This window comes from Gekko japonicus, unplaced genomic scaffold (assembly GCF_001447785.1).
Source record: "Gekko japonicus isolate JY-2015 unplaced genomic scaffold, Gekko_japonicus_V1.1 scaffold2089, whole genome shotgun sequence".
In the NCBI taxonomy this organism is placed as follows: domain Eukaryota; kingdom Metazoa; phylum Chordata; class Lepidosauria; order Squamata; family Gekkonidae; genus Gekko; species Gekko japonicus.
The window spans coordinates 124,170-137,439 of NW_015160282.1; the positions used below are offsets into that span (position 1 = coordinate 124,170).

Sequence of the window (13,270 nt, forward strand, 5' to 3'; positions counted from 1 at the left end):
TTCTTGAAGAGGAGAAGGGGAAATGTTGACGAATCAAGGATTTGAGGGAGAGTTGTATGCTCGGAACCCTTTGCACTGGCAACTTTAGTGTGCCTTCCCACCGTGGGTTTCCTCCAGCTCCCTTTAACGCAGGTTTCTGAAGGTGCATAGGAACTTCATCCGTCTTAACGGAGGTTGAATCGGACCAGTTTTAAACGCTCAGGAACAGTGTCCCCTCTAAGCTGAGTTAGTGTGAACTAGCTCACAGTTTTTAAATCTCCAGCTCACACATTTTTGACTTGGCTCGGGAAGGAGGGCTCCAGAGCAAACTAATTTATGCAGAAGCCAAATCGCTCACTCAACTTCAATGCCGGTAGCCACCAAGTAGAATTTTTGCACACAAGACTCCACAGCTTAGGGGGAGCTTTGCTCAAAAACGGGTTTTTTTTTTTTTTTTTAACACGGGCGATGTATTTGTTTGTTTGAGAGAGGCACTGAATAAATAAAGGAGACTGCATTGTGCTGGAAGGACAGCAGAGGTACTGGATACGGGGGACTTCTGTAGTAACCCTTTTCTTTAAATAACATGACGCTGCTAGGCAGACGGAGCTAAGGAAGGTTTCAGTTTGCATACCCTTCCAGCTCGCGTTCTTGTTGTTGTTGTTTCCAGCAGCTGGAACTTTGTGCCGCCCTGCCCCCTTTTACCAGCCTCCTTGCTGAGTTCTTTGTAAACCGAGCCCGAGGACCTAGACAGCTTTGCTGCTTCTCCGCAGCTGACTTTTTCGGGGGGAACTCCGCTATTGTGTCTTTCCTCCCTTTCCCTCTCCCTTGTGATTGCTCGTCCTCATCCACCGGAGTGGGAAGCGGGGAGGACTGTGCGCGCGGTGAGGCTTCTGCTTCGCTAATGAATGCTATTTCCTCTGCTCCTTGATCGCAGGAAGGAGGAAACCATGGCTCTGGACGGTATACGGATGCCAGATGGCTGCTACGCCGACGGGACGTGGGAGCTGAGCGTCCATGTCACAGACCTGAGCAGGGATGTCACCCTGAGGGTCACGGGGGAAGTCCACATCGGTGGCGTCATGCTGAAGCTGGTGGAAAAGCTTGGTAAGCAGCGGCAATTATTAGGAGGAAAGGTGTGGCCGTCCTCGTGGCTTTGGTGTTTCTCCGAATGTTTGGAGGGGCGGGGGGAAGGAGGGAGCAGGGTGTGGAAGCGGGACTGCATATTTGTGTCTCACTTAGGACTGATTTTGAGAACCCTGCGGCTGTTTTAAAATGCTTGCGTGTTCCGGTTTGGATAAAGTTAAGTGCTGTTTAGCTGGCAGCACCCCCCCCCTCCCCCGGCCGCGTTAGTCCTGCTTGAATCTTTAGTTCTTCCATTCCTGTCTCATTTTGGCCCCTGACACCTTTTTTCGGCTTTATGCGGTGGCTGTCCTGTTTTGTTACAGTGCTGAACCGGCAGAAAACTGAATTGTTCAAGAGGGCTTCTCTACGCAAGCCATACGGTAGCATTACACAAAAGGCTTCACAAAGTTATTTGGATAAATTATTGAGGACTGCGGTCCGTCCGGACAAAAAGGAAATACTGCTTTACACCAGGACAGACAAAGGAAAATGCTGCTTTACACAGGGAGTGATTCAGACTTGGAATTTGCTGCCAGAGGATGTCCTGCTGGCCACAGGAATAAGCATCTTTTAAAGGGGATTAGGTAGAGTCGTGAAAGATAAGTCTGTCAGTGGCTACTAGCCATGGTGGCTGAAGGGAACCTTCACATTCGGAGGCACTAAATCCCAGAGCCAGAAGGCAACATCAGAGGAAGGCCTCGGTTTCTTTGCCCTTTCGTTGGCTATTCAGAGAAACTGGTTGGCCACTGTGTGACAAGATAAATATGGACAAACATGACCCAATCAGAAAATAAGTATAAGGACAACAGTCGTGAGAGTCTGACCCACAAATCAAGCAGTCACCAAGACTTGCAAAGAGAAAGCTTCCTGTGTATTACAATCTAAAGCACTACAACATCATTAATACATCATAAGAAAATCCTTGTGCATAGGTACATAATCAACTTCGTCTCCGGATTATGTAACAACGTTTCAAAATTGGATCTTCCTCAGGAGATATTAAAGGTAAAGGTTCCCTTGCTCGAAAGCCAGTCGAATCTGACTCTAGGGTTGCGGTGCTCATCTCCGTTTCAAAGCCGAAGAGCCAGCGCTGTCCGAAGACGTTTCCGTGGTCATGTGGCCGGCATGACTAAACACCAAGGCGCACGGAACGCTGTTCCCTTCCCACCGAAGTGGTCCCTATTTATCTACTTGCAATTTCTTGCTTTCGAACTGCTAGGTTGGCAGGAGCTGGGGCCAGGGACGGGAGCTCACCCCGTCTTGCGGCACTCGGGTCTTGAACTGCTGAACTACTGACCTTCCACAGCCTGCAGTTCAGCGTGTGCTTGACAACAAGTCATAAGGAATACAACATTCAGATAGGATGCTGATCTCAGTAAATGTTCAGGCTCAAATATGCTGCTAAGCTTCTAATGGATCCAGTCTTGGTGACTGCTTAATTTGTGGGTCAGACTCTCATGACTGTTGTCTTTATACTTATTTTATGGCCACTGTGAGACAGGATGCTGGACTAGATGGGCTTCTGGTCTGATCCAGCAGGGCCCTTCTGATGTTCTTATGAAGGCCTCGGTTTCTTTGCCCTGTCGTTGGCCCTCCAGAGGAACTGGCTGGCCACTGTGTGAGACAGGATGCTGGACTAGATGGACCACTGGTCTGATCTAGCAGGGCCCTTCTGATGTTCCTAGGAAGGCCTCAGCCTCTCTGCCCTGATGTTTGCCGTCCAGAGGAACTGGCTGGGCACTGTGTGAGACCGGATGCTGGACTGGATGGGCGACTGGTCTGATCCAGCAGGGCGCTTTTTATGTTCTGACAACTGTGTATAGTTTGCCGTGTGTTGGACCCTGTTGTATAATTTTACATCATTTAATGTGTCGTGTTAATATTTGTGCTTTGCTTCAGTTCTGTTTTTTCAGACTTCTGGTTGATTCTACAACCCAAGTCCTATTTCATTGTTTATTGAATGTCCCTTCTTGTTGAATGCATTGATTCACCTTGTGTAATCTGCCTTGATTCATAAGGACATAAGTGAAGCCGTGTTGGATCAGGTCAGTGGCCCATCGAGTCCAGCACTCTGTTTCACACAGCTGCCCAAACCCAGGTGCCCTCAGGAGGTCCACCAGTGGAGCCAGAACTTGTCCCTGTGAAAAATGCAGCCTAGAAATGACATAAAATGCATTCGATTTCAGAGGAACATCCAGCAGGGATATGACCAGTGTTCCCTCTAAGCTGAGTTAGTGTGAGCTAGCTCACAGTTTTTTAGCTTCCAGCTCACACATTTTTGTCTTAGCTCAGGAAGGGATGGCTCCAGAGCAAACTAATTTATGTAAGTAGCCAAATCGCTCGCTCACAACTCTAATGCCAGTAGCTCGCAAAGTAGAACTTTTGCTCACAAGACTCCACAGCTTAGAGGGAACATTGGATATGACCTTGGCCAACATGGTTAGTGCACGGGAAAACAGTGCCTTTAGAAGCAACACACCTATAGGCAATTAAAAAAAACCAAACCCCTCCCTAGTGGCAGAACGGATCTGCAGGTTCAGATTGCCAAATCCATTCTACATGCACTCCCCCGCGTTCAGACATCCGGCCATGCGCAATGACTGTGCGGGGAACCGAAAACAACATTTGTGATGTGGTGCCTTTTTAAACCGGCTGCAAGTTGTCCTGTGATGGCATGAGTATGGCTGGGGAACGCCTGACAGATGTGGCTGACTGCACCCATTTGATCCAGAGGGGAGGAGCGGCTGTGTCAGGCCAAACTGCCCCCGTGATCACGGCCATAGACTGTGACTGTGCTGCGTGTGTTGGGTTGCTAAAATGCTTCCTGTGTGTAAAGACCTGTCTCCTGCCCTATTTTTTAAAAAACGGGGTAGCCTGTGATTGTGCAGCCTGTAGTTATACAATCCGGGAAAAGCTTTATTTTCTGATTTCCACTAACGCTTTAAACTGGCCCTTGGCCCTGGTTACACGGGCCAGATAATGCGGGGGGGGGGGAGGCGTGGCTTTTCACGCCGGCGCAATTTAATGCGCCAGAATGCGATCAGACATGGTGGCAGCAAATCGGGGTTTTGTTTGTCGGCGCGAGTTTCCGGTGCGTGTCAACACGGCGAGAGGAGCGCACTTGAGCGATCACACGTAGGTATTCCGTCGACGGCCCGTAGCAAACCGTTTGCTAGTAGGCTTTCCCAGGTATTTTTTAACTCCGGATCTTTGGGCAGATGCTTTTGTTGTTCAGTCGCACAGTCGAGTCCGACTCTTCGCTACCCCATGGACCAGCTACGGGTCGGCAATGGGTGTGCTACGCTTGCCAGATGTGTACTTGTGATCGCGCCCGTATACTCTGCCCGACATTCGTGCCTCTCTTACGGCAAATTCTCCATGTGACCGGGGCCCTTAAATGTTAACTTGTGTAAAGATGAAGGAATTATGCATCTTATGCTGCTTGAAGTGTTGCATCTGAAGTAAGGTCCTGCGTTTGACAAATGGGGAAAGGACAATGCAGTGCTGTTCCTCTTGTCCTTTAAACGTTTAAAGTCTCAGGGCCTTTATTGTTGCCCTTTGAATGTAGTCTTTGCCTCCTCCTAGCCTCCTCCTCATTCCCGAAACTTCTGAAATAAAGATGGACTGCCAGACTAATACCAGACAGGCGCTACAAGTAGCTGGAGCAGTCTAACCTCTTTAAAATTGGAGAAGTTTCTCAAAGACTTTTTGGTCACAAGTGCAAAATGATGGGGGAGGGGAGGGGGAATGGTGCCCAAATCACATTGCAGTGTACTAAATCCCAGCTCTAACAAAAGCTCTGTTGTGCACAGCAGTTCCTTGATTTGGGGAATCATAGTGTTCAGGTCTGAAAACATTTGACTAAAAATCAGTTAAGGAGAAACCTTTGCATCAACTGGCAAAATATTACGGCAGCTTTTCGCAAGAACACCGTACGGTTGTATGCAGTTAATTATAACAGTCGTTCCCATTTTTCTGACTTCTGGTTTGCTGAACAGGGCAGCCATTAGACTGTGAAATGCATGCTGTAATTTTGTCACACACACCCTGATTTAAGTATGGAACAAGATCTAATGTGTGGGATATGTGTTGTACGTAGACAGGGTGGGTTTTGTTTTTTTTTAAACCACTGGGCCATTTGGAACTGGGTCCTCTTCAGGAGTCTTCAGGTGTATGGGCTTCCGGTCTGGCTAAGATGGAGGACTGAAGCGTTTCGCGATCGTGCGAAGCGAGCGACGGCCACTTTTGACAGTTTGGGCAATACACAGCCCAACGCATCACTCCCCAGCGAGGGGGGGGGACAAGCAGGCAGCAGCGCCCTAGAGGGAGTGTGAGGTTGGCGTAATCCAGCTTCGGAAGAAGCTGAATTGGGCTTTGACCTCCTCCCACGAAGAAGGCAAGTGCCAAGCAACTCTATAGTGGCCGATCGAGCCGGATTACCGGCATAAATTCTTCGTCAGCCGACCTCTTTGAAGAAGGACAACAACTGTGAGTTAAAAGAAACAATGCGAAACCCGTTTTGAACGTGCTAGATAACAAAAACGTGCCGCTTACCTGAACTGAGTTTGGAGTCAATTTGAATTAAGCGGTTGAGCGGAAAATGAATAGTAAATCCCAGAAATCCGATTCCGGAGAGAAAAAAGTTGATTGAAGCCTTTAAAAACTGTAAAAACGCTTATTGTTTAACATTCCTGTGGTGAAGATGGAGCCGTGTGCGCAACTGTAAAATCGAAACTCACGAACAATAGCGTGGGAAGAGCAGGCTGGTGTCACAAAGAAAGAGGTCCGTGTGAAACATCCAGGAAGTTGAATTCCTAGACGGGCATTAGCGAAAGGAAGACAGTGGAACTTTTAAAGGTGCCGGACCGGAAGTGAGTTTTATGCGGAAGGAAGGGCCTGCAAAATACCAATCTGACCTACTCTACATGAAATTACCATAGAGAAGTTGCGCCCGACATTTTGAGGAGGACTTCAACTAAATTTGCTTTTTTAATATATTTCTAAGGGTCTTTGGAAAGCGTAAACAGAGAGGCATGGAGGACTAAATCTTATCATCTAGAAGAGTGCTTTATTTTGCGAATCTGTGAATTGGAAAGAAATCGCCAAGACGGAGACCAGGAGAGGCAAGAAAAGAGCCGACTCAGACCCAGAACTTAAACCGGTTGTGAGACCTAGGATTGGATCTACTTCAACCCCCAAAATGACAAGGTAAAGCGAGAAAAAAGAGATGCAGGCCTCCATGGAAGCAATGGAGAAGAGAATGACAGAGGCAATACAAGCCATGGGGGAGCAGATAGAAAAAACATTGGGGGACCAACTGGAGAAGCAAACTCAGATTCATCTGAAACATCTAGAAGAAGTCCAAGAGAAGAACATAACAGCATTGAAGGAACTGGTTACTACAGAAATAACTTCAATCAAGCAAGAAATGGAAGGAGTTAAGAAGGATGTTCAAGCAAATGCAACCAAGACTACAGAGACAGAGGAGAAGATACAAAAAATAGAAGAGAAACAAGATTCTTTGACTCAACAAATTACAAGATCAGAGACAATGATGGAGTTCAGAAGGATGCAGACTCATCTGAGATTCAGAGGCATTAAGGAAACAGAGAATGAGAACTTAAAAGAAAAAATGATGGAAGTGATAACGGCTTTTCTGGGCGAGGAGGAAGGGTCAATGGACTCAGACTTTGATTTGATTTATAGAGTGAACTCCAGAATTGCAGAAAAGAAGAATTTACCAAGGGATGTAATTGTACAATTTGTAACAAGATCAACAACAGAGGAGATATTCAAGAAGCAATTCACCGTCCCTTTTGAAATAGAGGGAAACAAAATTATGGTGATGAGAGAACTCCCAAGAACAATACTGCAAGACAGGAAAAGGTATAAATCCTTGGCGGACAAACTCAGAGCTTTGAGCATCAGATATAGATGGGAGATTCCACAAGGTTTATCCTTTACGTATCAAGGTGGGAGGATTCAGATCAGATCGATGATGGACTTTTATAAATTTAAGGCGGACAATGCGGACGTCTTTGGAGAACTTTAAAATAAAACGCATAATGGAGTACAAATTGTTGTCATGGAATGTTAATGGATTAAATTCACCAAACAAGAGGAAAAGAATCAATCATTGGATACAGAAACAGAAATGCAACGTGATATGCTTGCAAGAAACACATATTAGAAAACAGGATATAAAATATTTAAAGAATGCTTTATTTGGAATTGAATTTTGTTCTGCGGCCTCAAACAAGAAAAAAGGAGTTGTGACATATGTGAAGAAGGAGTTACAACCTACAGAAATTTTTAAGGACATAGATGGCAGATACGTGGGTGTGGAATTAATGATTCAGCAGAAAAAAACATTGTTGATCAACGTGTACGCACCCAATGGAGCAAAGGAAAAATTTTTTAAGGATATAACTGACCAATTACAACAATTGACTTATGAGCAAGTTATTATGGCCGGAGACTTTAATGGGACAATAGATCGTGTAGACAGAAAACCACAAAAGGACAACGAATTCAGCGGAAAACTGCCAAAGAATTTTTTTGAATTAGTTAAGCAAGAAAAATTAGAAGATGTTTGGAGGAAATGGAACCCGATGCAGAAAGACTTTACTTTTTATTCCAATAGACATTGCTCTTTTTCCAGAATTGATATGATTTGGATGTCTGAAGAATTATCAATGAAAACACATAAGACTGAAATTTTGCCAAGATGTAATTCAGATCACAATCCGGTGGTATGGAGTTCCACAGAAAGGAAAAAACCCTTTCTGTGGAGGATTAATGAAGACTTGTTGGATAAGAAAACAGTAATTGAGATGTTAAAGGAAGAAACGAAACAATTCTTTCAACAAAATTTAAATAAAGAAACACCGATACAGATTGTATGGGATGCTTATAAAGCGGTGATGAGAGGAATTCTCATCTCGCAAAACGTGAAGCAAAAAAAGGAAAAACTTCAAAAACAAACAGAAGTGTTAGAAAAAATTGCTCAGAAAGAAAAGGAATTAAAAAAGAAGCCTGGAAAAAAGCAAATTATTAAAGAATTAAAGTTGCTGAAGGAACAACTGAATGAGACTTGGAATCAGGAAATGTATTGGAATTTAAAGAAGTTACAACAGAAATCTTTTGAAGGGGCGAACAAACCGGGAAAATACTTAGCTTGGCAACTTAAGGCTAGAAGAGAGAGAAGAATGATAACCAAAATAATAGAAGATGGAAAAGAGTTCGTTGATCCTAATGGAATAAAGAGATGTTTCTTCAAGTATTATGCTAAACTATTCCAAACAACTAGAGTTGATCTTGAGAAGATTAAAACATATTTAAAGGAGATTCCACTACCAAAAATAAGTAAGGAATACAAAGATTTATTAAATGGTCCAATTCAAAAAGAAGAAGTGATGAAGGCAATAGAAGAGACAAAGTTGGGGAAGGCGCCTGGGCCGGACGGATTTACAGCGAAATTCTACAAAAAGATGAAAGAAGAAATTTCCCCGGTCCTGGAAGCTTTAACCAACGAAATAAGAGAAAACAAAAAGGTGCCGGACTCATGGAAAGAAGCAATTATTTCTTTGATTCCAAAGGAAGGACAAGATTCAACAAATGTAAAGAACTACAGGCCAATATCTCTTTTGAACAACGATTATAAAATCTTTGCAAAAATTATTGCAGAAAGGGTGAAAAACTATTTACAAACGGTAATTTCTGAAGATCAAGCGGGCTTTTTACCCAAAAGGCAGATTAGAGACAATGTAAGAATAGTAATGGACGCAATTGAATATTATGAAAAGCACCCAGAAAAAGAAGTAGCTTTTCTGTTTGTTGATGCAGAAAAAGCTTTTGACAATCTTAATTGGAATTTTATGCACCAGATGATGGAAAAGATTGAAGCGGGACAACATTTTAGAAATTGTATTGAAGCTATCTATTCTGAACAAAGAGCTAAAATAAATGTGAATAAAGAACTGACAGATAACTTCAAAGTACAGAAAGGAACAAGGCAAGGTTGTCCGTTATCACCGTTATTATTTATCTGGGTATTGGAAATACTTTTACAAAAAATACAGTACGATCAAGAAATAAAGGGCTTGACACATAAAGGACACCAATACAAATATCGAGCATTTGCAGACGATGTAATGTTTATGGTGGAAAACCCAACAGAAAAATTGACATTGCTTTTTCAAAAAATAAAGGAGTTTGGAGAATTGGCCGGCTTTTACGTAAATAAGAATAAAACAAAACTTATATGTAAAAACATGATCAAACAAAAACAAGTGGAACTACAAGAACTGGTACAATGTGAAGTAGTTAAAAAAACAAAATACCTTGGAATTGAATTAACGGCAAAAAATATAGACCTATATAAGAATAATTATGAGAAATTATGGACTAAGCTGACTCAAGATTTTAAGAAATGGGATAAAATGAACTTATCACTGATGGGAAGAATATCAGTTATAAAAATGAATGTCCTACCACGTTTGATGTTCCTGTTCCAAACAATACCAATTCTGCATAAAACGGATTTGTTGGCCAAGTGGCAACAAGAGTTGTCAAAATTTGTTTGGGCAGGCAAGAAACCAAGGATCAAAATGAAAATACTTTGTGATGCCAAAGAAAGAGGAGGTCTACAAATGCCAAATCTTAGACTATATTATGAAGCGGTTTGTCTAACATGGATGGATCAATGGGTGAAGCTTGAAAATGACAGATTGTTGGGGTTGGAAGGGCATGATTGTAGATTTGGCTGGCATGCATATTTATGGTATGACAAGATAAAAATGGACAGTTTTTTTAAACTTCACTTGGTGAGAAAAGCTTTGTATATGGTATGGACAAGATATAAGAAGTACCAGAGTGACTTAAGACCATTGTGGATTGTACCAGTAGAAGTGTTGATATCTTACTCAAGACAGCGAGGTAGAGACTGGTTGCCATATAGAGATTTAATTAAAAAAGAGGGAACAGAGTGGGTAATGAAAAAGCAGAATGAAATTGAATATGAATATGAGTGGTTGAAATATATGCAGATTTATGATCTTTTTAGATCTGACAAAAAAAACTATGGTTTTAGAGAGGAAAAAAATGAAATTGAAAAGGTATGGGAGAGTGGAGGAGGAAAAAATATTTCTAAAATGTATAAGGTGTTGTTAAAATGGTATACTGAAGATGAAACTGTTAAAGAACAAATGTTAAAATGGGCTATTAATATGAATAAGGAAGTAGATATGGAAACTTGGGAATATTTGTGGAAAAACTCTATTAAGATCTCGACATGTACTAATGTTAAAGAAAATTGTTATAAGATGATGTATAGGTGGTACATGACACCTAAGAAGATTGCAAATATGAATCAAAATATGTCAAACAAATGCTGGAAATGTAAGAGGCATGAGGGCTCATTTTATCATATGTGGTGGACTTGTGAGAAAGCTGTAGACTTTTGGACAAAAGTCCACAATGAAATGCAAAAAATACTGAAATGTTCTTTTAAAAAAGCACCGGAAATTCTGCTTTTGGGACTCAAAATGGAAGAAGTCAATACGACTAAAAAAACTTTACTCTGGTACCTGATAGTGACAGCGAGAATGATTTATGCTCAGTTTTGGAAGACAGAAAAGGTACCAGAGGTTGAAGAATGGATACAAAAAGTTCTGTTCATGGCACAAATGGATAAGATTACAAAAAAACTGAATAACAAAGAAGACGATGAGTTTTTTGGAGAATGGAATGATTTTAAAATTTATCTGGAAAAGAACTGGGATGTGAAACAAAACTTAATATGTTTAGATCAATATTAAGTCAAACGATGTTATCTTTAGATTGTAATGATGAAAAACTGATATTGTTGATGATATGAAGTAATTTGGAGCAGGGGTGGAAGCATTGTGGGAAGCCATTGGAGGGAGGGGAGGAACTGGGAATGGGGTAGACAATTGATAGAATGAAATGTTTTATATGTTGTATTCCTGAGAAAATAAAATTTGTTTACTAAAAAAAAGGAGTCTTCAGGTGTATGCTGCTTCTTCAGAGACAGGCTCAAGGTAGTTGCCAGCTGAAGGAATATAACAAAACTAAACAGGCCTTTAAAATCAAGTCCGAGACATAAAAACAGCGTTAAGCGAATATTGAGCAGCTTAAAATGGCATTTATAACACAGTTCTCAGGTTAGAAGCAGACCATAAAACAGCTTTAAAAAATGGAACCCAGGTTTGGAGAGAGTGGGATATAAGTTTAATAATATAACTTAACCTCTCACTTAAAACTCTAAAAGAAGGTAAGATAGACTTGAAGCAAGCCTCAAAGATGGGCATTCCAAAGGCAAGATATTGCTACTGACAAGAGTTCTGCCTCCTGTTGCAACCTGCCAAGCCTGTGCAGGCGAGGGCACCAAGAGAAGACTATCTTAAATGGCAGGCTGGACAGTGCCGTCTAATGCACTTAGAGGCTACATGTCTTGACTTTCTGCAAACTATGCAAAACAGCATTATTCAGCATGGCTTTTTTTGCAGTTAAATTGGACTGTACTATATATGCTGGGGAAAAGATCAACAACCTCAGATATGCAGACGATACCACTCTAATGGCAGAAAGTGAAGAGGACCTAAAGAGCCTCTTGCTCAGGATAAAAGAGGAGAGCGCAAAAGTGGGCTTGAAGCTCAACATCAAAAAACATGGCATCCGGCCCCATCACTCCTTGGCAAATAGAAGGGGAAGTCGTGGAAGCAGTGACAGACTTCACGTTCCTGGCGTGATCTGGTCCATGGGGTCGCGAAGAGTCGGACTCGACTGTACGACAGAACAACAACAACAAAATAGTGACATTGTCAGTCAGTTCATTGGTAAAGGGTTAGGGACTGGCCTACATTACACTATTGCTATCTATCACTGTAAGTATGCTCCTGGCTAGTCAGTTTCTACACCGCTTAACATACCATGTTTAAAAGCTCCTGGTTTGTTCCAGCTGTTTGCCATTTCTGTTTGTTTTCAGATTTCTGTAGTCCAAACCTTGCTGTACTGTTCATTGGATGCCCCACCGTGTTGATGGTACTGGACGCTGTGTAATCAGCCTGGAGTCTTCAAAGAAAGGCAGACCACAAATAACCAAAAATAAATAAATAAATAAAAAACCCTGTCACATTGAACCCAGTGAGCTAAACTTAATATAGGCCCCGGTCACAGGAACGGTTTTGGGCCGGGAGAGGGACGGATCGGGGGCGCAGCAAATGGGCGTGATCCCACTGCAACATCTGGGAAGCATTGCGCACCCGTCCCCGATCCGGCCCTTCACCCGAAAAGCCGCAGCAAAAATAAACCACCTACCGAGGTGGTTTTTCCAGCACGCCGCATCAAAGCCTGGCCGTGGGATCGCTGGCGCGTCCTTCTGCTGGCGCATCCCCGGCTCCTGGCTGAACTGTGCATGCTCAGACATGCGCAGTTCGGCAGTCTCCCTTTCCCCACCGTGGCTTCCCCCGGCATCTGATCCTGCCAGGGAGGGAATGCGCCGCGGCTCAGGGGATCAATGTGATCCCGCCGCCGCGTGTTTCTTTTGGTTCGGCTTTATAAAGCCGCACTTTCACCCGTTCCTCCCCCCCCCCCCCCCCCCGCGGGGGGGGGCAGATTGTAGACGATTTTAGACTATTTCTCACTTGGGCTGAAATCATATATAAAATTTAATCCACACTTGGGATCTTGCCCTTGTGTCAGTTAACGCTGGTTACCCCCCTTCTCGGGTTATACTTTTTTTGGTTTAAATTTATCACCCTGCTTTTTCAAGAAGGCGTTCCCTCCAGTCCGCCACTGATAAGATCAGGGTCTGAATTTCCAAAAAAAGCCTCCAAAATTGCCCCAGTGCCATTTCCTGCTGTTCGTCTCCCATCTCCCCACCTGTCCATTGAAAAATTACAAGACTGGGGAAATCCCTGTCACTTTCGTGGATGCCTTGTCAGGCTTTGTTATGGTATAAACCATCCCCGGCGTTACCTGTACTCTTTAGAAACTCCCCCACCCCAGTTACTACATGCAAAAGTGTAGAATTCTATGGAGAAAATGGTAGATTGGACCAAATTTTTTCTTTGGGTAGAGAGACTTCCAGTGATGAGCAACAGTAAAGAATCCAAAACAACTTCCACCTTAGATGTTTGATGAT

The 13,270-nt window shown here is 43.0% G+C and overlaps 1 protein-coding gene across 4 annotated transcripts in view; it reads left to right on the top strand.

Moving 5' to 3' along the window:
- Nucleotides 1-821: 821 nt before the first annotated feature.
- FERMT2 (fermitin family member 2) overlaps nt 822-13,270 on the top strand; it is a 170,082-nt gene continuing 157,633 nt past the window's right edge. For 2 of the 4 annotated variants that reach the window (XM_015415539.1, XM_015415547.1), the window contains exon 1: nt 822-1,086. In XM_015415539.1, the coding sequence (XP_015271025.1) occupies nt 888-1,086 (199 nt within the window). In that variant the 5' untranslated portion in view covers nt 822-887. The remainder of the gene's footprint in view (nt 1,087-13,270) is intronic. The other 2 variants (XM_015415522.1, XM_015415531.1) reach the window with 1 other exon arrangement.